At 43.2% G+C, this 25228-nt stretch overlaps 1 protein-coding gene across 1 annotated transcript in view; it reads left to right on the top strand.

Moving 5' to 3' along the window:
• Positions 1-25228, top strand: part of nxn (nucleoredoxin) — a 53271-nt gene that overhangs the window by 22543 nt on the left and 5500 nt on the right. The window contains exons 2-7 of the mRNA XM_031873472.1: positions 16950-17067; positions 19739-19872; positions 21901-22001; positions 22156-22262; positions 23065-23244; positions 23765-23889. Of these exons, the coding sequence (XP_031729332.1) occupies positions 16950-17067; positions 19739-19872; positions 21901-22001; positions 22156-22262; positions 23065-23244; positions 23765-23889 (765 nt within the window). The remainder of the gene's footprint in view (positions 1-16949; positions 17068-19738; positions 19873-21900; positions 22002-22155; positions 22263-23064; positions 23245-23764; positions 23890-25228) is intronic.

Genomic DNA, 25228 nt, shown 5'->3' with positions numbered 1-25228 from the left:
ATTTAATCTTAACATCACTTGTGATCTGCAAATTACATATTAGGGCTGCAATGATTACCATTTTTCAATTCTTCTGTTAATTATTTTTTGGATTATTCCATTAATTCCGCGAGCCCAAGATTATTTCTTCAAAGTGCTGGTTTTGTCAAAGACTAATTTATTATCGATTAACCTGTAGATGATGTTTTCTATTAATTGATAAGTTTGGTCTAACCCAAGGTGATGTCTTAAGAAAAAAAAGTTGTCCAATGAAAAAGAAGCCGGAACCATCAGATGTTCTGCTTGAGAGAATTATCAAAAAAGCAGCTTAATCCTCTGTTGATCAACCCACCGATTGATTGAGTAATGGTTTCAGCTCTAGTTCTTAATCGATAACCATAGTGTTGTACACCTCTTCAGAGGAAGCCATTGACTCGAATGAAAAAGAACCGCCACAAATGTGAACATTGCCAGAGGTAGGTAATCCATCACATCAAACATTGAGGCTTGGTTTAGTTGGGAGTTCCCCCGTTGTATTGGGATTTCACGTTGTCCAAGTCGACTATTTTCACTGCAATCAATGCATGCAACACAACTGCACTCGGCTCCCTGGCTATCGCATTACACCCACAGGAAGAAATGGAAATCTTTAACAGAAAATGTTCTCCTCCAAAAACACCCCTCTATCTACAAAGTTAGATAGAGGTGTTAACAGACGTGACACATTTGAGGCAGACGCATCAATTTTCAACCTCTGTTGTTTTTCCTCTGTCATTATTGACTCTCTCTGTGTTAGCACCCTAAAAGGAGAGGAACCTTGCTTCCTGGCCAGGGAAAATGGATCTGGTTCGGATGATGTATTTTCTACGTGGTGTTTTTGAGAGAAAACTGTGTCACTGACGAATCACGCTGGAGAGCAGAATCGGCATCACAATCCAATTTTCCACAGCCCGAAGAACAGGACATGCATAAGTACATTGTCCAGCCCTCCTCACTTTCCATTGCTACTGTGTCGGAGAGAAAAGCATTTAAATGCGGTGTGACTGGCCATTGTGCAGCCCATCACCTTTTCACCCCTCCTCCCTCAGTCCCTGCATCTCGAACGTGCTCAATGCATGCCATTACAGCCCTTTATTAGAAAAAAAAAAAAGGTGGGGGGAATGGAGGACTGGAAAGGTGACGAGAGGACTGGGAGATAAAAACCAGGCTGATTTCTATCTCTGTCGAGCTCCAGGCAGCAGCACGCTTCTGTTCCCGAGGTACCAGGAGAAACTGGATGAAGGATGTAATGTGGCAGTACGGATTGATTCTCGTCATAATCTGTTCCTATCAGCTCTGCCGCAGCGCATATTCAGAAGCACTCGCTGCTTTTCAAAAACGCTGTCTGCCACTTTTCATGCCATTGTGCCATGCAACCACATCCTTACAGCCACATGGTCTCATTATTTCCAAAACTACCTCATTGCTGTGTGAGCTGATATGTAGTCTTGCCGTTTGGGCCCAGTCATGACGGGTTGTATCTCTGTACCCAAAGGGCTGCTTTTACAGTCGGTATGTGGAAAGATTGTGGAGTAGCTCAACACATTTTACGACTTCGAAATTACAGTTCCATTCAAAAAGTGGAACCCACATGTTGCGGATGAGAGTGCACAAAACAGTGACTGCAGATAAAACGTGGCTAGTAGCTGAATCTGGTACAATAGATATTTTCTCTTTGTATGAAATTCATGTTTTTTGTGCATGGTCCCTGACAAAAAATGCACTGAATTAAACCTTCCTGCTTGCATTTATCCAATAATTCTGGCTAACAAGCTAATAGCTAAAAGTTTTGGATGGACTGTTGACGTTAGCAAAGATAGGCTAGTAGAGAAACGGTTGAAATAGACTGCTTAATTAAAGTAATGACTAAATGGTTGAAATAGATTCGGAAATGTAACGTTCTTATAGTTAGCTTAAACAAATGAATAAATGGTTGAAGTTAGCTAAAATAAGCTAATGGTTAAAAAAAAAGCTAAAAGTAATCAATACACAACCGTCTAGCTAGCTTCTGCCACACTTAATTGTACTAAAACCAAACTCGACCAAACTGACCCAAACAATAACGGTTCATTTTAATAAAAAATAAATGATAATACAATAGCAATGTCCACTTTTATATATTAAGTAATGTTATGATGAATCTTCCAAAAAGAAAAATGCACATAAAAATAAATAACTAATGCATTAAACATACCTATTCCCCAAATCCATAGTGGCTCTTTATAATATCAAACAACTCCCTGACTGATTTTGTGTTTTGTACATTATCTTTTAATGCTTTTAGATCAGCTGGGTTTAGTTCATCTATGTGTGCGCAGTACGCTGCATCAGACAAAAAATGTTAGGAACCACTGGACTGAACAATAATTCATTCATCGTAAAAAAGAGAAATTGTAAAATTGAGGTTGCAGCCCTAATTCGATGCTATTTCTCCCTCCTTCCTTACCTCTTAACCTACATCCCCCCACACCTACATACATTGCCACCTTGTTTGCCCTTAAAGGTTGCTTTGTTCTTTTCTGTATTCAGACCTAACGTGGGCTGCTGATGCTGGAGCTGCAAGGAAACACACATGCTGGCTTGGGTGGGTTGGGTCAGCCACTGTCGCTAACTGCTCCGGTGAGACGCTGGTAGAAACCAGGAGGGCAGAGGGTGCTCAGCAAGAGTGGTCCGGCTTAGAACAGCGGCGCCTTTTGTGTCTGCCTGTTTCTGACGGTTATTTATAAACCCAGTAAACCCACTGCACATTCCTGGCTGCCACAGACGCAGGGAGAGCTGCACCTCACCCATGTGTGTCCTCTTTGTGTCTGCGTGGAGCTCGATCCTAGCTGTCAGGATCAGGGATGACGTTGCTCAGTGCGGAGAAGACAAAAGGAAAAAAAGAGCTGGTGATTGTGATTTATTCACGAATCTGGAGGTGCATGAAAAACCCTTTCACTCCCCTTTTTCTTTCTTGTTTTGGAATTAAATTTTGGTCTTGGCTGTTGCATTTTAATGACCACTCCTTGTGGTCTTCCATGACTCATATTAATGGGAGGGCCTTCCTTGGCAATGGATTCCTCAGTTTAACGTTAGCCATTACTGAACTTGACTACTTTTAAAAAGTGCTCATTCTGTCTCTCTCTCTCTTTCTCTGTTTAAATCTCCTGGGAATTCCTTTTTCAGAGTTTGTGGAAAATATTAATCACATTTCCCTGGACAGCTTTTCAAAACCAGCACGGGTCAGTAATGCATTAGGGGTTTTCTTGTTAGTAGGACGTCATATTTTCTTTACCTTTAGGCTAGATGACTCTCAATACATTTGTTTTGCACCAGTTTCTTTATTCAAGATGCACAAGAAATTGTTTAAAACACTGCAGTCACTGGTGATGATGATGATATGAAATTACGCTAGCAGCTCAGGAGAGTCATTTAAGGTTCATCCTCTTCCATTTTGTTTCTGGCTGCAGTTATGTGCAGGTTTCCTGTAGCTAAGGCCAGAGAACTGTTGGAGGAAGTCCAAGCACTAAAGGACACCCCTTCCCCACCCTTTGAACCAGACTTCCATTTTCTGCTCAGGTCCCATGAGCTAATGGTTATGTAGTGGAAGCAATATAATCCTGCTTATAATTTCACTTCTGGATTTGTTTGTTTGCCTTGTATTGTATCGTGCTCTCCAAAGGATGCTATCATTTTGACTACAAACATACAGATAAAGATCCGTTGCTCCGGCACGCATGTCTAAGTGCTTGTAAAAGGAATGAACGGACCTTTAAAACACAAAGCCACACTGTTTTTTCTTTACCTTCTTGATTATTGGCAGGCTTTAAAAGAGTTTTCTGCTCCTTTTTAAATTGTTAAAGCCCGAGTACAAATCTCAAGGCCTGCTTTGCTTTGCTCTGCTCTGTGACCTGAAACGTTTAAAACATTGGAGATGGGCTGTCATTAAAAAAGAATTGTCTCCATCTCAGCCAAGGTAATCATGTCTTTGCAGAGCTGCAGTCGTGGAAATACATTGTTTATGAGCTGCTCCAAACAAAGTTGACCTTAGTAAACCTGTACAGTATATCTCAACACATTGCTTAATTGTGATTGAGTCCCAATGTAAAGTCAACACTAACTGCGATGATGTGTAACTATTTACCTTCACACTAAACTCTTCACTTTGGTTAGTTGCTACTTCATAATACTGCTGCAACATAACTCAGTCGACTATAATCAAAGCATTGTTGCAGTCGAGGAATTTGGGTATAATTGGAGCGAAAGCTACTACTGACTAGTGATGAACAGTAAGGGTCGGCTCGTACTAAAAATAAAGTGGTTTGTGCAACATGTTGTCCGACCATGTCCAAAATATATGGCTACACTGGAAAGCGGAGCTCAAGCTGGCCATCGTGGGATAAGGGTGTACATTTTAACGCCTCTCCTGCAAGGCATCCATAATGTTTCACCCAGTAGTTGAGATGTTCACAAGTGCTGCAAATAGTTGTGTCAAGAATTGGGGGGGGCAAAAAAAAAAGAGTGAAGACAGAAGTTCAAAACCTGGTTCCTTTCTCACCTCCACACAGCTGGCTAATCCCACTGTGAAAGTTACAGAAATGATAGGACACAGTACCACCCCCCCCCCCACCCCCCCCAATTTGACTTCAGAAAGGTTTAACAAGAATGTCAACAAAAGGCGCCTGAACTCCACGCTTGTTGCAACACTGTTAAAAAGAGCCAAGTGGTCAGGAGTTCCATAGCCAGTGAATGAAGCATAAAATCCCAATATCAAGTGTGCATGTCGAAATCATTGTAAGCGTCAATGGGATGTCATGGAAAAATGCAGTTTTAAAGAAACATTTCTTCCTGCTGTAACATCTGTGTGTCTCCATCTCTCAAGATGTTCTTCAATGACAGCAGTTAAGAAGGAATGTCCGTTTATTTTATCTCCACATTGTAACTAAACCATGGTATGAATTTACACACAGCTGATGCAACAGGCTGCTGGAATTCAAATGGCATCTTAGAAACAAGAAATCTGATTAGGTCTGTTGGCTCATTAGTCTCAGACATTTGCTACATTAAATCCATGTCACGCTTGTAATTTCCTCCACATTGTCTTTCACTTCCTGTCCCCACTGTAAGGCTATTGCTTCCAGCCACACATCACCAGGCTGATTTTAGTATTTAATTGCCTTGAACAGCAAATAACGTGTTGGATTGCGTGGGGAGGATGGGTGCCAGAGGATTACATCATCGTGTCTAAAAAGCCCTTGAACTGCTGAAATAAGATATCTGAAGAGTCTGTAGGAAGCCAAGGCTTAGCGAGGGCTGGTGATCTCCGCCCGCATCCGTGGGAGGCCTCAGATCTGTATGTCGGGCTTGTGGACCTGAATTACAAACACACAGCCGAGCGCACACTTTCCTCTGATGTCTCACATGTTTTTGATGCAGGGGAAGCTTCGAGCGCAGACGCTGGACGGCTTGCATTGCCTCTGTGAATGGAAATCACTTGGCGATTAAAAAATAAAAAAGCTATTTTATTCTTGGCTTTGTTTCATTCTGAGAGTCTTTACAGGTGTGTACAAGACAAATCTCACAAAAAGAGGCCCTCAGGTCCACAACATGGGAAGGTGACTGAATGTTTGTGAAAAAAATTTTTTTTTCTGTTTTATTTCCTTTTGTAAGGGTTTCACATAAGGAGCTGAGACGGCGGTGTCATGGAGGATCAGGGCTTGCATGGAAGTTAGGCGTGAGCAGATGACATGAAGGCCAAGCTGTTTCAGCCGTGCTATTAAAGGCCTGAACTTTGAACCGGTGCTCAGTCAGCCCTCCAGGGTGACGTGACCCTGAAAACTGACACTAATGTCTCTTTGACTCCTCTCGCTGTGCTCCCCTTCTTTCATCATCTCTATTGCCGTCGTTTGCTCACTCTGTTTTGTTTACAATAAGAAAAATCCTCCAGTTACCTTTTTTTTTTTTTTTTTTTTCTCAACACAGCATTGTAGCAGCATGTAACAGGAAATGACTTAACGGTGCTTATTTGAGGTTTTTCACTAATCGTGTGTGAAAAGCCACACGATGTGTAGAATAAGCCGGTGTTAAGTCGTGTTACAAATACCGACATGCTTTTTTTGCATTTAGTTGTTACTTGAATTTCACCACATCCGACCACACCAGCTCTGACAACAATGTAATAATTCATATCATCTTTTCGAAGTAAAGCGACACCAGTCATGTAGTAGCCGTACTTTCAGACTGGTGTTTATTGACTTGACAGGAAAGGGAAAAAAGCAAATACACAACTATTGCTACAATATCATTAGTGAAACTCATTGCTTGTGAGTCAGAACACTATTTGTTATTCTTTATTGAAGAAGAAACAAGATTAATTTTGATGCCTTAAATGAGCTTGGCTACAAATTCGATATGTTTTCGCTCTTTTGCGGACCATTCTCCAAAGCACACTAAATGCATTTTTTTTTATCTGCAACAAGACGTTCATTGAAAATCAACTTGCCGAGACAGGCACATAATCCGTCACTATAAACATGTCGTCACCTTTATTTTCTCACATTGCGTATCATGTTTGTGGTAATTTAGTCGTGGGCAGGGACTGTTTTTAAAGCACAATCCACAACTACGATTTTATAGCATTGAAAGGCAACGTCTTTGTCTTCATCAGACACCAAGACACTGCTTTGATAGACTGAGCGGAGCCAGTTGAGGAGGTTCAGGCACCTGATTCCTCCAGACTTTCAGCTGTACTGGGAGCTCAAGGAGGCCCCCCCCCCCCCCCAGAGAAGCAAGAGGAAGTTTAGGAGGAAAAAAAGACACATTGTTCGCTGTGCTGCCACAAGAGTCCTGACCTTAAGTATCTAGAAAATTGATGGATGTTTATTTTGAGGCTCAGCGGGGGTTTGGCTCCGAGCTACATATCAGACCTTTTATAAGGGGGGGTGGAGCGTAGCCTCGGGTCCTCTTGCAGAGCACCACAGCTTGTTTCAAGGACTTTGCTTATAACAAAAAGTGACGGTCTTTGCTGTCGAGGCTCCTGAGGTCTGCAGCACTCTGCCAGAGCTGAGGCTAGCCAGATCAGTAGCATCTTTTAAACCACTTCCCAAAGCTGGGTTGTACAGGGAAGCATTTTTACAATGTGTCTTTATGTCTTCTTTGATTGCTGTTCCAAGCCTGCCTGTCTCCTCTCTATTGAGTTTTTATTTCCATCGTCTTTATTTCCTTTTATCTACTCGTCACTATTCTTACAATCCTGTTTAGTAAGGCACTCTGTGGTTGATGTAAACACAGTGAAATAGTCTCCCCAATGTCCCAATTAAATGGTGGGAGTCAAAGATAGAATTTAAGGACATTCAAACTGTCAGACATTTTACAATTTTTGACGTTCACCTGCGTTAATTACAGGCCATAATGAAGTGGTTGTTCATCGATAAAATAGCATAAATTGAAGGTGTGTGTCTGTGTAGGTTTTTTTCCCCAGTGCATCCCTAGACATGTGGCCCAGACTTGATGGGTATTTGATTTGTATGACGTTTTGTGCAATACTTAATCTGGATGAAATTAAATCTGTACCCAAGAGTCTCTTGCCAATATGGGCTGATTCTGTTCGAGAGGGAGCTTATGTGACTCTGTCGCCCCTGCTGTGAATAGTGAGGGGGGAAGGGGGGGGGTAAGCCGAGAACGAGGCGTGCATGGAGTAGGGCGGGCGGCTGAGGGAAGGGGGGGCTTTTGCGAGATACGAAAGGGGGTCCAGCTGTACAGCTCAGCCATAAAAATACACGGGGCCGGTCTGCAGAGGCAGCCAAACAGATGTGACTTTTAATGAGCGTAAGACTAGAGGAGGAAACGGGCTAATAGATGGATATGAAGTGTCACCATGTAATCAAATGTCACTGTAGACATGCATGTGACTCTGCCTCAGGTAATGGGCAGCCCATCATGGCCCACAGCAGCAGAAGCTTTAAAGATAAGTGAGAGGTTGGACTCTATATCCTGGGACAGAGGGTTGTTGTTATGCGCTGCATGCTTAATACGTCTACATATTTCTATAGTATCAGTGACTGTGTTTGTTTGTGTATATGTTCACATGCTGGGGCCAGGGAGTATATTGTTTCTAGAATTGTAGTTTTATGAGGCAAAGCAGACAGGGTGTCATTGTGATTTATGGGGCTCCTTGATGGCTGTGGGGGTACAAATAGACCAGTAATGCATGATACCTTACGCAGTGTCTAAACCTCATGTCACTTATTGTGTATATAACGCTTTACTGGATATGTTCAGAACCTAATTCAAGATCTAAAAAGCCTATTTTTGAGGACGACTGTAAAATCCCTTGGTGGTGGTGTTGTGTAAATCATCATTTCATGTTTTCATGTTTTTCCTTGACTGCATACAGCTTCACTCTCTCCACCTTTTCCTCTTTCTGAGGGTTTTTGATGCACAGATGAGCCAGCGCTATGATCAAAGCTTGAAAGCACGAGTCAGAGACTTTATTAGACCCAATTCACACCGTGTGAAATGCAGTGAACTTGTAAGATTGTAGTTTTTTGCAGTCTAAAGGTGTGTTTATTTTGACATGGAGTCTGTGTTATGTGTGGTGTCAGAGGTTTGCTTCTGCTCAGTAATGCCTGGATGCAGTGTTGGAGTCCCCATTTGAATATTATTATAAATCCTGCATGCATGCTGTGTATTTTCTTGCTATAGATTGGCTAAAAGTGTGAGCGCAGACAAATACACAATGGAGTGCTAACCAGCCGCCTAAATGTAAAGATTTGTTCCAAAGATTATCGTATATAGAATTCAGCACTGCCGTGATTATGCACAAAACGCCGATAATGTGTCTGAAATGTTCCCTCTCAAATTTCCATAAATATTAATGTGTTGAGTTGTGATGGGATCAGGGATTGAGCTGCGGCTCTGGGAGACTTCCCAGGGCTCCAGCACGAGGAGTGGTGGGAGTTAAATGTGGGGTCAAACGGAGGGCACAACAGGGAAGCTGTCTGAACCCCCCCCCCCCTTCTCCGCCGGCAATCCAGGAATCTGGGGTAACAGAGAAACAGCAATGTTGGCTTATGGGTAGAATTTATGCACGGCTGCTGTGGGTCTGTTTGCTGAGGGTAGCTAATCGAGCACATGTGTAAAAATCAAGCTGTGCTAAAAGGCTTATTCTGTGTGTTTTGTTGCGTTATTAATATGTAATTGCCCGAGTTTCCCCAAGTGCAGGGACGGTCTTAATGAGGCGACACAAAGTGCTTTTCTGACGCATATCTGACTTTATTTGACGCCAGAATCGCTCCATACTATGATGGATTACAGTTGAGAGAGAGAGAGTTGAGTGTGTTGTATTAGCTTTTGGCAAACACTGATAAAAAAACGAAAACAAAAAATGCAGCAGGCTTTCCAAGTCATGACTTGGCAGATGACTGCGAGTGTATAGTGCCGGGGTCACGCTAAGGTAACTGATAGAGCACGTCCAGAGCCAGACCAGCTTTATATCATCTCTGTGTGTCTGTTAGAGCCTGCAGGCCTTCGCTTGATGAAATGCAGGCTGGTGATGGTGTAGAAGGTGTGAGTTACAACTGACTGAGAAATTATGACACAATATTCATATCAACAAGCTCCTGTCATCCTGTGAACAGTGTTGAGGTAAATCATTACCGCTCATTTGAATGCAGCAGGATTTAATGATTGACCTGAATAAGTATGTTACCATGACTACACTTTACTTCTCACATACGAATGTACTGTTTCTGTATATTTTATTTTCCACACTGAATGTGAAAGGGGTGTTAACAAACTGTTGCTGTCTGACTAACTGTTTTACTGTAGTAATGCTAACCCAGCGTTAATAGTTTTTTGTTCTTTCCCTAAAAGCCTTTTCTCTTGTAACAATAGAAGTAAAATATACCGTATGAACAATAAAGCTTGAACTAGCATCCGTCATGCTCGTCCAAGTATGCCTCGAAACTTTAAAAACTCAGACGACTGAGTTTTCAACAAACTTATGAAGCTAACGTTAGCTTAATTAGCTAGTTAGCTTCAGCTGATGAGGTCTGCTATTGACAGCCAAAGATTTATAAATGAGAAGCCCACTGTCTAAAATCAGGAAGTAAAAAAAAAAAAATGGCTACGTATTTTATCATTAAATGCTTTTACATGCCGTGCATAAATTGAAAGCTAAGGCACAGCATTTCTTTTACTTTTAGTTCATTCTAAATGACAAAAAAAACAAATGGTTGCTGAAGTGTTTCCTAGTCTCCACCATGCTGCTTTCCACTGCATTGTTACTCGCATCAATAAAGTGAGTGCGACATCAAATCAGGATTCTCAAACATGCATTACACGACAAACGGCCTCTAATCCCATGATAATCACGCATCAGTGTCTAGAAGACTGGTGTATTTTATTCTCTCCCGACGGAGAGGTGCTTTGTGTTTTGAAAATGTCTCTTTAGCATGCATGGATGGCTAAAGTGGAGAGAAAAAGGATGCAATTAAAACATTTTCCACATTAGTGTTGTTATGGTCTGTGTGTGTGTCATAGATAGACTGGGAGAGAAATAAAGAACAGTAAATCTATGGGGGGGCCAGGGAGGCAGGCAGACTGCTCTAAACACCACTGGGAGTGAAGAATGCACCCCCTGCCGTCCTGACCTTTTGGCCTTGCCGAATGTAGGCCTCAGGGGCAGCCCACGCCTGTGGTGAGACAATGCTGCAGATACCTATTGAGCCCTGGCTTTTTACTCCTTTACAATTTCCCCCCCCCCGCCTGCATTTTTATGCTGTGTTCTTTACTACATAAAAACTTCCCGTCATACAGGGTCCAAGTTTGGATTTAAGAGCCTGTATTCAGGGGCTCGCTTTTGTGCCTCCACACAAGGCTTGAGGGGGGGGAACACCCACACGCCTCCCTCTCTCTCTCCCTTTTTTCTGCTGGGTTATTTCCCCTAGATAAGCCCTCTGACATTCTGGCACCTGTTTTTCGCACAAAACCGTTAATTTATCACTGAATTATTAACTAAGAGCCCACAATGTGTCTGGCACTCGGTGACATGTTCTGACTTTGTGGGGGGGGGGGTTGCCGTGGCAACGGGGGGCCTATTTATCGGGAAAAGCAATTTAGCCAGTGTTCTGGAGGATCCACCACGAAAATGGCTCGGCCGGAGAATGTTATAGAATTAATAAAATACAGGAGATGGCTGCATCATTTTGCATTGGAGAGGCATGATGCGAGAGCCTGCTGTGTTCTTTCAGCTCGGTAATTTTCGGGGAAGTGCATTTGCCCGTCACAATGGATGTGTAGTGCAGGATGAGCCTCTGTAATGAGCACAGTGGAGTAGGCCGGAGTGACTGGCCTGTACTTTTTTTATATTCTAGGAATAAAGCCGACACTCGAGGGAAAAGATGGCAGTGGTCGGTAAATAGAAAAATTGGGGAACACTTTTTTAAAATCATCTGATGCAGAAGTTCTTAAGTTGAAAAGCATATTTCACGTGGTGGTTAATGGGATGCAACATGACATGCACATACCAAAGCAAGATGAAGCCTATCGAGAGAGAGAGGTCATCGGTTTAGCATTGAGAAAGGGCAGCGACTGTGCAGCTGTCGCAGGGTTTGAGATGTGTATTTCACCACCGGGGGAGCCACGGCGGTGAAGACTCTTGACCGGGTAAAGCGATAGTCAGGTCACAGCAGCACAGATGGAAAACGCAAAGTAACACACACTGGCCCACATAGTGTTGGCTGAAGTATGGCTAAGAGGTGGGAGGGGAGGGCTCCCTTTGTAGCCATGAAGAGCAGCAACAGGGTTTTGAAGTGGATACAGGCAGTTACTCAGAGCCTCGGGAGCAGATTGAGCAGAGGCGGGGGTGCAGCATGGAGGAATGTAAGTCAAAGCTGGCTGCAGGGGCCCAGCCAAAAGGGAGTTCCAGCGGTGTAGCAGGGAGATGTAGGGAGCTAGTAATGACTTAGCAGACAGGAGATGTTTGTTTCTCGTCTGTCTTCAAACATAGACCGAGAAGAGAATGCAGAATGTTTTTAGATTTAGACCTGAAAGCAAGCTGACACATGATGAATGAACTGTTGCTGCTGCTGTGCACCAACATGTTAGTTTGAATCCATTTGCAGATGTAGCTATCCATGTTGCGACAAATGCCTTGTCTTTTACTGGGACGGGATCATGTCTTGTGGGGGATGGTTCAGTCCATCAGATAGACAAACTTCTATCTCCATCTAAGGGAAGAAGCCACTGATCACCTGACTTATCTTGTACCAATAGAAACATTTGATAACATTTTGAGAAACTCTCCTCTTTTTGAAGATTTTAATCAAATCAAACTGGGACATGATTTTCCTCTGTGTCCCTTGTGTTTTTTTTTTTGTTTTTTTTTCAATCTGCGCAGTTAACTGTGCCAATACATTCCTCTCGACATGAATACAAAGATTATGTGGGGAACATTTTTGCCCGATAATAAACGCTGTTGAGAATTCCTGCGTAGGTTAAATTAGATTCCACAAATCTACGGTGTGCAGTTATGAAGTGTGAATACCGAAGGTTGTTTATCTGGATGAAATGGAATTAATAACGTGAACACTTAGTTTAAGCCCCCCTTTTCTTTCATGATAAGAATTGGATTATCACCATTTGTCCCTTGTACAATACTCAAAGATAAAGGACTTTACTGCGACCAGCACAGTCCTTTATCACAGCAGGATACCTCTCATGTCCTCTGTTGTAGAGCGCTGACTTTCCTTTGTAGTGGCACTGTTGTAATGAAGCAGTGATGGGAGCGTCTGGCAGATGCCTCAGCCCATAACCGGCACAGTGAAAGCAGATCTGTGAGGAGATGGGCCTCGAACAGTGATGGATGAATTGGGCACATTGAATGATGAAATTCCTTCCACTCTAGTTCTCTCAACAGGCTGACGCACACCACGACCAAAAGCCACTGCCGAGACCCACCGCCACCGGTTACTGACAGAGGCCCAATTTCACTGCCGACTGGAAGGGGTTTCAAAAAGGACTGGGTCAAAACTGAAGCAGAAGTGTACAGTTCTAAAACTTTTAGCCCTCAAATCCGTCGGGGGTTCTCCATGTAAGCGAACCTCCTTTTTACAGAGCAGGTCGTTGCCATAAAGTGCAACAGAGCAATGAAGTGTGGGAGCGATTGCCACGCATGACATTAAACATGGAAATGTGGATCACTGGAGGAGGTTTGTTTCATTCCTCTCTTTTTTTTTTTTCTTTTTCTTGCTCACTTGCAGTCCACAACATACAGGGACTGGTAGGACATCAATGCAGGCATTGATCCTATTAAAAAAAGAAGTAGCGTCATATCTTAAAATAATCAGCATTTTCTTTGATCAGTGAGGCGATGCGATGCAATTTCAACCTTGGTATGTCCATGCACGCTGATCTACTGGCCCCACATTGGGCTGATTTGCTCTTCTTCTGGATATGGATCCGCAGCCATGCGTGATCCAATTAGCATGATGAGCACTGGGTGTAGTGTGAGGCTAATGTCTGCATGTCCAAGAGAGTTAATGGATTGTTAGTATGGATTTCCAGCTTTCTCTGGAGCCTTAACAGTTGGTGGGCTCCCTACAAGGGTTATTGCCGTCTTTAAACCGCTGTGTAACTATATAGCCAGGCCTCCTGCTCAGCTTTATAGTTACAGTCTGTTGATATTGATAATGAATAGAGGCCCCCTTAGAGAAAGCCGGGGATGGCAGCATGCAATCTTGATGCAGTGAATTAGCTCCTGACTGCTCTATTGGACAGAATGTTCTAATTACTCCAACATAAATGTTTAAATCAGTAAAAAAAACTAAAAAAGACCAGCTTGGGCTGCAACTAACTGTTATTTGAATGTTAATCTTCTGAATATTTTGTTAATTCATCTTTTTGTTTAAAACATATCTATAGTATATTATTTGATTTGATAAATTTAAAAAAATGATCAATTATCCAAAAAGTTGACAATTACTTCGTCAGGAATGGTCGGACATTCATAGAAACTCTTAGTTGATGTCTTGCTGAGAGTTGGATAAGAAGATTGATACCACTCGGACATCTGTTCATGAAAAAAGAAGCTTCAGTCAGTTAGCTTAGCTTAGCATAAAGACTGGACAAAGTAAAAGTAACAACATCCGACTACCAGCATCGTACAAAAAGCTAAGCTAACAAGCTGCTGGCTGGATAGCTTCATATTTTATGTACAGTTATGAGAAACTATTTTTAAAAAAAAAACCTTCTCATCTAACTCTCTGCAACAAAGCAATTAAGTGTATTTTCCCCCAAACTAATCCTTGAATCTTCTCGGCTCTACATACAGCAGGACATAAAAAACGAGTCCCGTTCCAGACTAATACAACTTGACAAGGTCACAAAAATATCCTCAACGTCATTTCTCCACGACTTTTTTTCCCAAGCAGGGTCTGATTTATGGTGTTTTTTTAGTATCATGTCACATTGTGTATTTATTGTCTCGGCTATAATGGACAGCCTGCGGCGTCCAACCATGAAACCGTGTTTTTTTTTTTTTTTGTTTTTTTTTGAGGGAATGGATCGCTGTGGCATGCGATCCTAGTGTTTCCTATCCACGAGGAGGACGCTGGTATTGTGAGAGCTATTGTCGTCTGTGTTTTGGGGGAAGATTTTGGTTTTACAAGTACAATGAAAACTCAACGCTCGGCTGTGACGAGATTCCCCCTTTGCCACCCCACCCTTGCACAATGAATTCATGTTTTTCGAGTTGCTGAAAGCCATTTGACGTTTGTTTGCGACAGACTCCAGGACATGTAGCTTTTGTAGTTACAAGGTCAGTCTATTCCCCCCCCCCCTCCCTCACTGAAATCATAACAGCCCTTTCATTCTAAAGGCAGATCTAAACCCTTGAAGGATTTCGCACACTCTGATCTGCAGCCAAATCACCAGGCAGACATGATTCGAGGATGCAGTGAATTAGTGGCAAGACAAAAAGGAGGAATTAGTTCTGCCCCTGAGATCTCTCAGCTGCTCTCTCTCAGCTGCAACGTGAGAGCACTGAAACAATGTGGAAAGCCTTAGATTTGGTACACATCTTCTTCTACTCTTAAAATAAGTATTCCTTTGTATCAATTATCTCAATATGATCTTAGGGGATGTACATTAACCTGTAGTGTAGTTTCTATTTTTAGCCTCACGATCCACATATTTTTCAAACTCCTATAACCTCAGTGTGGAAACGTCTGGGCCTTGACATGGAATACATTTCTTGACATATTAGTGCGAGTGCAGAACCAATCCTCCTATCACTCTGCTTTGTTCTTCTTCTCTCTTGTGTCTCTCTCGTACTCTCTTCGGCTAAATCCGGCCCTGAATCTCACATCAACCCCAGGATGACAGCGGCAGGCGGCCTGAGTGAAATGGCTGCAGTTAAACAGATTCGGTGTCGGGCACGTTAGCTTTCGGAGACAGTCACAGTTAATGCCCCAAAACCTCATCAATTTGTGAGCCGTGATTGAGTTTCCAGAGCAGCGTGGAGCGTGTGTTAAAGCTGTTGACTGTGGCAGACGCTGAAGTTTGCTTTTGAGGGACTTCCAGACCAACATAGTCGGGAGGCTCCGGGTTGTCTTGTCCATGGGACGGACCGTTTGACCCGCTGTCAGAACAGGCCTGTGGTTGAAATCTGAGGAGTATCTGTGCAAAGAGGAGACACACAATATGAGTAAAACATACGGGGTCTGCAAGCTTTCCTCTCGCTTATTTAGTCTGCATATCAGTCATTGTTCACGGCCCCTGCTCAGTGTTCTCACAAAAAACGTCATCAACCTGTAACCAAACTCCCAAGCTTAAGTCACCGAGCCTCAAGAAGGGCAGCGCTCACTTCATTTGGCACGCAGCTTGTTAAAATAACTACTGCAGCATCCAGACAACACTAATCATTATGTTATATGGATACTTATAAGTTTGGCTGGGTACAGCAGGTAATAAATTAGACGGTGTTAAGCGGGTCTATTTGGCAAAGATTGAATCACAGCATCACGGCTTCAGAAACCTGAAGCATATCACTTTTAAATAAGGGGATCACACCGTCATAGTAGTGTGATGTTTCTGAGCTGGTATGGGATTTCATGCGAGGGATTCCCCTCTTCTTCGTCTGCGCTCGCTGAAGCAGCAGCATTGCACAGTGCCAATTGCCGCTCTTTACAAGTCACGGATATTTTCTATTCAGGGCGTAGGGCTCTTCCCTCTGATGTGTAAAGTGAGTCTTGGATATGTGAAATGCTTGATCTGCTCTTTGATGTTGAGGACTACACTGATCGCTGAACTATATAAATGGCGTCAGTTCACGCACAGATTTCTGGCTTTAAAGGATCTTTTCTGACTTTATGAGGCCGTATTCATATCGGCTAATTTATTATGATTAAATGTAAGGCCGATGAGCCCTGGTAAATGGCTGTGGAAGCTTGAAATGTCTCCAATAATTCATAGGGTTGCACACTTAGGATTCAGACATTTCTTCTTTACTGCAGAGCAAAAGCAGCTCTTTTTACAGCTGCTTTTACTCTTATTCATGACTCAGCAGGGACAGCATGAGTTTGCTCCAATTTAGCCTCGCTTTAAAAAGTGCAGCAGTTTGCTTCTCCCCCTCTGCTAATTCACCTCAGGGCTCCAGTATTTTTTTTTTATTCTACCCCCTAGTCTCCTGAGTCTCCTTTTAAACAGAAGAGAGGGTGTTTGTCCTATAAAATACATTTAGTACTCAGCTGACATTTGTTTCGTTTATACTGCAGTATTTTAGGTGGAAATACTACACTGCGTAGCTGCAATGAAGACGTACTTTATGACTGGGTTGAACGTTTTGTTTTTTTCCAGCGCTGAAATTGAAACGCATATAAATGTTTCCATCAACGTTTTTTTTTTGTGTTTTTTTTTTTTTACTACCTCTCCTCGTCTTTTTCTCTCCACAGATGAAGCTGTGGAACAAGTACAAAGTAACTAGTATCCCATCTCTGGTGTTTGTGGATGCAACGACGGGAAAGGTGGTTTGTCGAAACGGTCTACTGGTGGTCAGAGATGACCCTAAAGGTGAGATCAGCCACACGCACGCACGCACACACACACACACACACACGGTATATTATTAGTGAAGGCATCAGGCTGATTTATTTTTATCCCCTGACCTCAAGCTCTAACCATAATCCTCTTTATTAAATGGTTAACCCAACCACCCGCCATTGAACACAAAATTATTACAGTTTAATGAGGTAATAGGAAGTCATTTGAGGATCAAAAGGATCAATTCCTCACACACTTTGTAACTCTGCATGACAAACACTTTCTGTGCTGTGAGAACGATTGGAGTAATAATAATAATACTTAAAATGATATATTATTCCAAACTAACTTACCACAGGGTTTGTACTGCTTAGTTACGCTAACATAAATGAGTGAGATAAACTTCAGAAATATAAGTAAAGCAACGTGTAGATGTACAGAAGTCACACCTGCATGCACACGGACACAACACTTTCTCTGTCATGCTGTTTACCGAATGTCTGCTCAGAGTGGCGATATTGCAGTGCCACATCATGCAGCATTTGGTTAAACATTTTGCAGCAACTTCCCCCCCCCCCTTCTACTCGTTTGTGTTGATCCAGCCGTAATTATGGTTCTGCATGAATATTATAGCGTGTCCACGTCTCACTCCCTCATCTGCAAACCCTATAATTTCTGCACTTTGAAGTGGAGACGGAGAATTAACAAGAGTGAACTTGCATTCCTCTCCCTGCGCAGATGACGTCCTCTGTGGCTGCGAAGATCTCAATATTTGAAAACGGTGCTTCTTCACACCCTGTTGGGTCAGCGTGAAAGGAGTGCCTTTAGTCATGTGAGAAGGGAGAATAGTGGCTGTGTGGCAGCGGTGAAGCAGAATGGATTTCACGTGGGAATTGTGAACGATTTCGCTGCCTGGTTAATGAAAGCCAGTCGGAGCCTGCAGAATTATCCATGATTCATTAACTGTTTTTCCAAAACTAGATGAGGAGAGCAGATTAATCTCTGGACTGAGTACCAAATATGTGCACATGCACTTGATTATGCCTTAACAGGCTCACTTTTTTATTTTTTTTATTGTACATTTTGATCCGTTGTTGTTATTTGGAAGGCAAACTGAGAGCAGTTCCTGATGTGACGCATCAATTCAGCTGCAGCAGATTTGGTTAGAAAGAAGAAAAAGCGCACTAAAGTTTACCGTACATCGAGACTGGGAGGGGGGGGGGGGGGAACGATTCGGGGCCCTCTGCCTTTCACTCTCGATGAAAGGCCTGACTTGAGTGGCGACAGACTAGCCTGCAGCGCAAAGATGGAGTGCACTTTTATCATCAGGAGAACAATAAAAGGCCGTGTCAGCGCGGTGCAGATGTGTCATTCCGGCCTAATGAAGCCCTAGACAACCACGCTGGCATAAAGAGCCCATTATGAACCAGCCATACAAGGCTTTATTTATGATTACCCTCCTTTTTAATTTGGCTGCGGCAAATGCATCTCTAGAGCTTGACGGTAACAATGAAGACACCTTGAAAAGGAAATGAAAAGTGTGAGGGAGAACTGGGGGGCAAAGTATTTCTGGTAACCTTTTATTTGAGTGAGAGGCTTGGTTTTCAGTCATCATTAAAACTATATTTTGAATCCAGTGAGTATTTCCAGTCGCAGATGTGGGGGGAAAAAACCCTGTAAGTGTACATGACGAGCCCACGTGACTCGTTGTTATCTGACAGCCATGACACAGACAGAGCTGCAATGATTAGTCAACTAATTACATAAAATAGTATTAATAATTAAGTCCATTCTATGCCCTTTATCACTTAGAGTACTTTTTTGGATCAATTAATCACAACTCTTTGAAAGCATGCGTCATACTAGCAACAGGGTCACCCACACCCCCTCACTAAGGTAAAGGTTTCTGTCCCTTCCTTTCTCAGAGTTGATCTTAGAAGTATTCTAAATCTCTCTGAGAGTATTCACAGTATGGTTCGTGAATACAGCCCCTGGTTTCAGCTTCTCAAACGTGGATATTTTTCTGCTTATCTACAACTGTAAATTGAATATCTTTGGGCTTTGGTCTTGTTGTCGGACAAAACGAGACATTTGAAGACGTCCCCTTGGATTTTGGGAAAACGATTAATCGAGAAAGTATTTGACTGATTAATCAATAATGAAAATAATTGTTGGGAGCAGCCCTGCTTTTGCATCTTACCTGAAATAGTTTTAAATGTTTTTAAACTACTCTAGAGCCGGCAGTGGATGGCAGCGTTGGCCAGTTGGTCTACAGATTAAAATACTTCGACAACTATTGAAGAGATTCCATCAATGATATTTTGTAAAGACATTCATGTTCCCCTCAGAATAAATTGTAATAACTTTGATCTCCTCACTTTTCATCTAGCGCCATAATCGGCTCAAATTTTGTCCAGTATTTTAGTTTTTGACCAAATATCTGCTAACTTAATGATTTTCCCATTAGCCTCAGCTAATTATTTTTATTAGCAAAACTTAGACAAGGTGAAAATGGTAAACATAAGACATGCTAAACATCAGCATGTTTACGTTGTCATTGTGAGCATGTTAGCATGCTGATGTTAGCATTGAGCTCAAAGCCCTGCTATTCTATGTACAGCTTCACATAGCAGCTAGCAAAGCATCTTTTTCTGATTTCTTTTCTTTCTCATCCGCCCCCTCTGCTTTTGTACCCTCCCAGGCCTGGAGTTCCCCTGGGGGCCGAAGCCATTTGCGGAGGTGGTGGCAGGGCCTCTGCTCAGGAACAACAGGCAGACAACTGACAGCAGCTCTCTGGAGGGACACTATGTGGGAGTGTACTTCTCGGCACACTGGGTGAGTACAGGGGACAGAGGGAAAAAAGGACGGAAAGACCCTGTTTTCTTTTTACGTTTCTGGCCTCCTAGCTCTGTCAGAACACCGAAACATTGGTGAGAAAGGGCACCGGCAGCAGAGCGGAGCAGGAAGGGACAGCAGTTAGGCAAGACAGATAAGAGAGAGTAGCAGGAGGGTGGAGGCGACTCCATTGTGTTTGTGTGTTTACACTAACGGTGGTTAGCTATCCCTGTCAGTCCTTTCACCACCACCTCTGGACCTTTTTTAAAGTAGGGATCGTTCACCAGACCCCACTGACATCATCACTATTGTCTGCTTCTCTGATGGACCTGCTGATAGCCCGTGGAGGTCATGACTCAGTGATGCATGCTGGGCGTTACATCATCAGTGGGCGGTTCCTGATGAGATGCAGCGCCGGCTACTGAGGTCAGTCAGCACGGCAGCTGCCAGAGCCGCAGCCTCAGAGACCGGCTCTTCAGAACGTTGACGCCTGAAGGCTGGCTCAAACCCCAGACCCATACAAAATTGAAAAGGACAAGTCGCAAAAGCCATTACAGTAGTTTATTTGCGGTGTTTTTACATCATATTCCCCCTGGTTACTCGTGTAAATCAATCCACTATTAAAGTCATTTTAAAAACATGGAATGCCAGCACCTGGCATCCGTTTGCATAGACGTTTTATTGTTTTTTTCCCCTTAGTGTTCGAGGGACCTGAAATGGCCCGTGGCAGAGAAACATGACCTGTATTTCACTGCATTTGCTTTTTTTCGCCTGCAGGGTGAGGGACTGTTACTTTTAACTCATTACCATAAAACTTTAGCTGAAAGTTTTAGTCACAAACGTTGGCAAGAGAAGCCCAATTAGGACAGCTTCATGAGGCTTTAGCACTGACGCCACATTGTGTCAGCTATGATATCGCATAACTACAATATACAGTGTTTACTTCTATGACAAACCTGAGGAGTCAGTTGATGAGCAGTGAATTGATCGAGGCTTTGTGCTTCACACTCTCACTCCCTTTGTGTCGGTATGATGACTCGATCAATGAAAGTGCTTGACATACTGTGTCCACTATCAGCAGCTTGAATGATAGATGATATAATTTAATAGATGATGGATAATATTAATGAAAACTTATTTTATGTATTAGTTTTTGACATAAACCTGACAAAAAACCTTTGTACACAAAGACGTTTAATATACAAAGCACACTTACACCTTCATATACTCTCATGAACGTGACTTCAAAATAAAAGCCTGTGCAGGAGACGTAGGAAAGCTTGTATAATGACCTCTCCTAAAGATTAATGGCAAGATAAAAAGATTACATGAATTATGATTAGAAGACGAAAAGAATGTGTAATATAATAATGTTAAAATCATTATGTTTGACCAAATACTTCTATTGATAATCTGCCAATATTTTACAGATGACTAATTCTGCTTCTATAAGATCTTTTGTGCCAAATTGAAAAAATAGACAAGATGACCAAATAGGTTATGGCATTTATAATATATAATTTATCTTCGTTAGAGCAGTCTAAGTGGATTAGACAATGTTATCGCCTGTGTGAAATCTACTCGTCATTTCTCTGAAACGCACTGTAGAGAAAGTTTTCCCAACGTCTCTCGTCCCAGAAGGCAAACTTCGAGGAGGTTTTCCAAGAATGTTACCCCCCCCAAAACATGAATTGCACAAGTTCCTTTCCCCGTCTGATATAAATAGACCCTGATGTCATCTTTTAATGCTGGCCATACCACCCTGCCTGCAAAGAGTGTGCTCTCCAAACACACTCAGAGCAACACGTTCTCAAGCTACAGTATTAGAGCAGGATTAGTGGTTTAAGATGTCTATATTTAAAAGAAGCTGGATACAAAACAAGAGACAATTACTAGTTTGTGGAAAGGTGTACGGAAATAACCAAAATAATTGAAGCAACCAATCACATTTGTGATGATGTGTACTGTATAGTCACTCATTCACTCCCTTTTACGTTCTCTAATGTTTCCTCTTTCTCTCTCCGTTAGTGCCCCCCATGCCGCAGTTTGACCCGGGTGTTGGTGGAATCATATCAAACCGTAAAAGAGTCGGGTCAGAAGTTTGAGATCGTGTTTGTCAGCGCTGACCGGTAAGATTCACCGAGGCAGAACGCAGACAAGATCATATTAATCGACACACACGTCCATCTCTATCTGTCAAGGACACAAATGAAGTCTTCTCTCTATATTCAGCTGTTAAACACCAACTGTGGCGTTGCTGTTCGGTGCTTTCCCCCCCTCCAGGTCAGAGGAGTCCTTTCAGCAGTACTTCAGCGAGATGCCGTGGTTGGCGGTGCCATATTCAGACGAGGCTCGGCGGTCACGACTCAACAGACTCTATGGAATACAAGGTAATTTACAGCCAGCTCATCCTTATAAATGTTGTTTCAATTCTTCAAAACTGGGAGGAGCGAGTGTAGATTCGTTTTCCCTGCAGAGCTCAGTGAGTTCACACACTTAAACACTGGCACAATGGCTGACAGCTCCCTGTGCTGGGCATGCAAACGGAAAATTAGATTGCCCCGCAGCCTGAGGAATGTGGGCCGGTTATCAAGTTTACGGTCTTGTTTGCTGCGGAAGTGCTGCGCCTCTCTGTGCCCTGCTCTTTTCTTCCTGGTGCGTGCGTGTGTGTGCTTGCGTGTGCGTGGGCGTGTGCGCGTGCGCGCGCAGAGGGGCTGTGGATGAAGTTAGCAAGAGCTGGCTCTCTTCTGCAAAGTATGTGAGGAATGCATGGAAGACAAGTCAACACTGCCCCCCCCCCCCCCCCCCCCCCCTCCCGCATTTCAAACCCACGCAGTTCATGACGGCCCCCACCTCTGTTGACACACTCACTCACGTATACACTGTTCACTCCCGGATGGTGTCTGTTTCTGATAAGGCTGTTAATAAGGCAGGGAGATTGTAATCAGAAGGATGGTGGGAGCCAATGACATGTGGGGGGGAAAAAATGTGGGCACAGACAGAGAGGTGAAAACTGGTCAAAAACATCTGCACAATAAAGAAAAATCTCAATGGGTGAGGAAGCAATCTGCCTCACGAAGCGATAATTAACAGAAATGACCCCAACTACATCTGACGGTCATGCCCATTTCCTGCCCACCTCTCTTTGTCTTCCTCTCCCACCGCCTTCACCTCCCCTTCCTCCCTCACCAGGTATTCCCACGCTGATTCTGCTGGACGCAGAGGGTCACATGATCACGCGACAGGGCCGCGTGGAGGTGCTGAACGACCCGGAGTGCCGGCTCTTTCCCTGGCACCCTCGCCCCGTGCTGGAGCTCAGCGAGTCCAACGCCGTGCAGCTACACGAGGGGCCCTGCCTCGTCCTGTTTGTGGGTGAGTAGACCCGGCATTCATGATTCAGCTCCGCATGGGGCTCTGCCGGGAGCTCCTTGTGCGTGAATGGAGTGGCATTTATGTGGAGCGTATTGAATGTCAGACTCTGCGGAAAAAATCTTGCAGTGTTTAAAGGTCCAAAGGTCTGTAGGAAATATAGGAAGTATTTATCTATTTATATGCTAATACAGAAGGTTTGTGAATAGCATAGAAACATAACTTGAATGAACGACAGTTATTGGTTTTGTGAGGACTGACGGGAACTAAATGCCAAAGTTGGAAAGTGGTGAGCCTCAAAATTTGAGACCATCCTTGTGTCTCTTGTGGTCAAACTGGATATTAGAATAAGACAAAGTCCATCTGTGCACTTTCTTTTATGTCCTCACTCATCTGTCCACAAGTCATCTCTCTTTCCTTGCGTACCATTTCACTCATCTGTGCATTTTTTCCTCTCCCGGGTGGCTTTTTTTTTCTCCAATACTTCTAACGTCGTTCTGTGTCTCTCTTCTGGTTGGCTCAGACGCTGAGGAGGAAGGTGAATTGGAGCCGGCCAAGGAGCTGATTCAGCCAATAGCGGAGAAGCTTATGGTCAAGTACAAAGCAAAGGAGGAGGAGATGCCGCTGCTGTTCTTTGTTGCTGGAGAGGTGAGATAAGACACTCGAGACGGAGTAAAATGTCATTTCACACAAACTAGCATAGCTGAAGGTGGGTCATTCTTGCGTGGTGTACAGTAACTCATTCGTGACTGCTTGTTGTGCTACGCTTGGCAAAGTGCTTTAGTTATGACATATAGTATACTACCTGACTGATACTGGAGTTTTTGAGGCCAATTTATATTGATATTTCAGAGTTTAACCTGATTTATTTACATTTAATCAGAGTATTTACATAAACATGTAATATAAACAATAATGTAGTATTCTCTCTGTTTTTGGTCTCCACCAACTCTTGAGAAAACAAAATCTGTCTCTTTAGCTGATAAATACTCCACAATTCTCAACAGCTCGTCACTAACTGTATCCGTTCGCCGTTTGGTGGTGAGCCGGTAGTGTACAGTTTGTTTTTAGGGCATTTTCTCTGAAATTGGAGGCGATGAAAGTGACCAAAACGGTGAGCTAAAATGTTCTGTCGAGCTGAAGGAAATTGCAGAGTCAGGTGATCATTTTCAATGGGTTCACCACAACGACAGCAGCTTTTCAAAAAAGTATAGGATCCATTGTTGATATGAAAATATTTATTATAGCCACGTTAACTTTGGTTATTAAAGAATTCTGAGGTATATTTACTGAGAGGGACACTTAACAGTTGAAAAATAAACAAACTGTGGAGTGGAAACACTGTTTACAACAACACAAGAGTCCAACATATCCAATGTAAATCTGCATTTGTCAGCCTACACGTAGGACAACGATACCAATGTATCTGAAATGAACTAATATCAGCCAATATTTGGCCATGCAGTCGGGCTCTGATCCCTACTGTGAATCTGCACCCAACACCTCAGCCATTGTTGAAATGACTGCATTAGAGGCCCCTCTTTGAGCCTCTTGAACCCGCAAGAGTGACACTCACTCCTATCTATGACCCAGAATTTATCATAACGGGTAGACCCAGAGCGTGCCAGCAGGCTTTCTCTCGTCCAAATAATCCTTCCATCTCCTACTGTATCTCCTCCCCCGTCTTAATTTAGAAGTTTTCATAACTCCTGTTATCTCATGTTGTTCTGTCTCGACCTCTCCAGAGCTGGAGGAGTTAGCAGCAGCGGCAGACCTAATTACCAGATTAGCTACCTCTCCCTTACTATCAACCCTCTAGCTCCCTTCCTCGCAGTTCTCTCTGCCCGGCAGTCTGGGAGGGCAACGCTGGTCTCTCGTATCACACACCGAGGGCAAGCTCAGGTTTCGTGGCCGAAGGCTTGCACATGTGCTAACTATCCTGTGTGTGTGTGTGTGTGTGTGTGTGTGTGTGTGTGTGTGTGTGTGT

Source organism: Anarrhichthys ocellatus, unplaced genomic scaffold (genome assembly GCF_004355925.1).
Source record: "Anarrhichthys ocellatus isolate YVR2014 unplaced genomic scaffold, GSC_Weel_1.0 scaffold72, whole genome shotgun sequence".
Taxonomy (NCBI): domain Eukaryota; kingdom Metazoa; phylum Chordata; class Actinopteri; order Perciformes; family Anarhichadidae; genus Anarrhichthys; species Anarrhichthys ocellatus.
The sequence above is the reverse complement of the archived record's forward strand: the minus strand, read 5'-3'. Positions and strand labels throughout refer to the sequence as shown.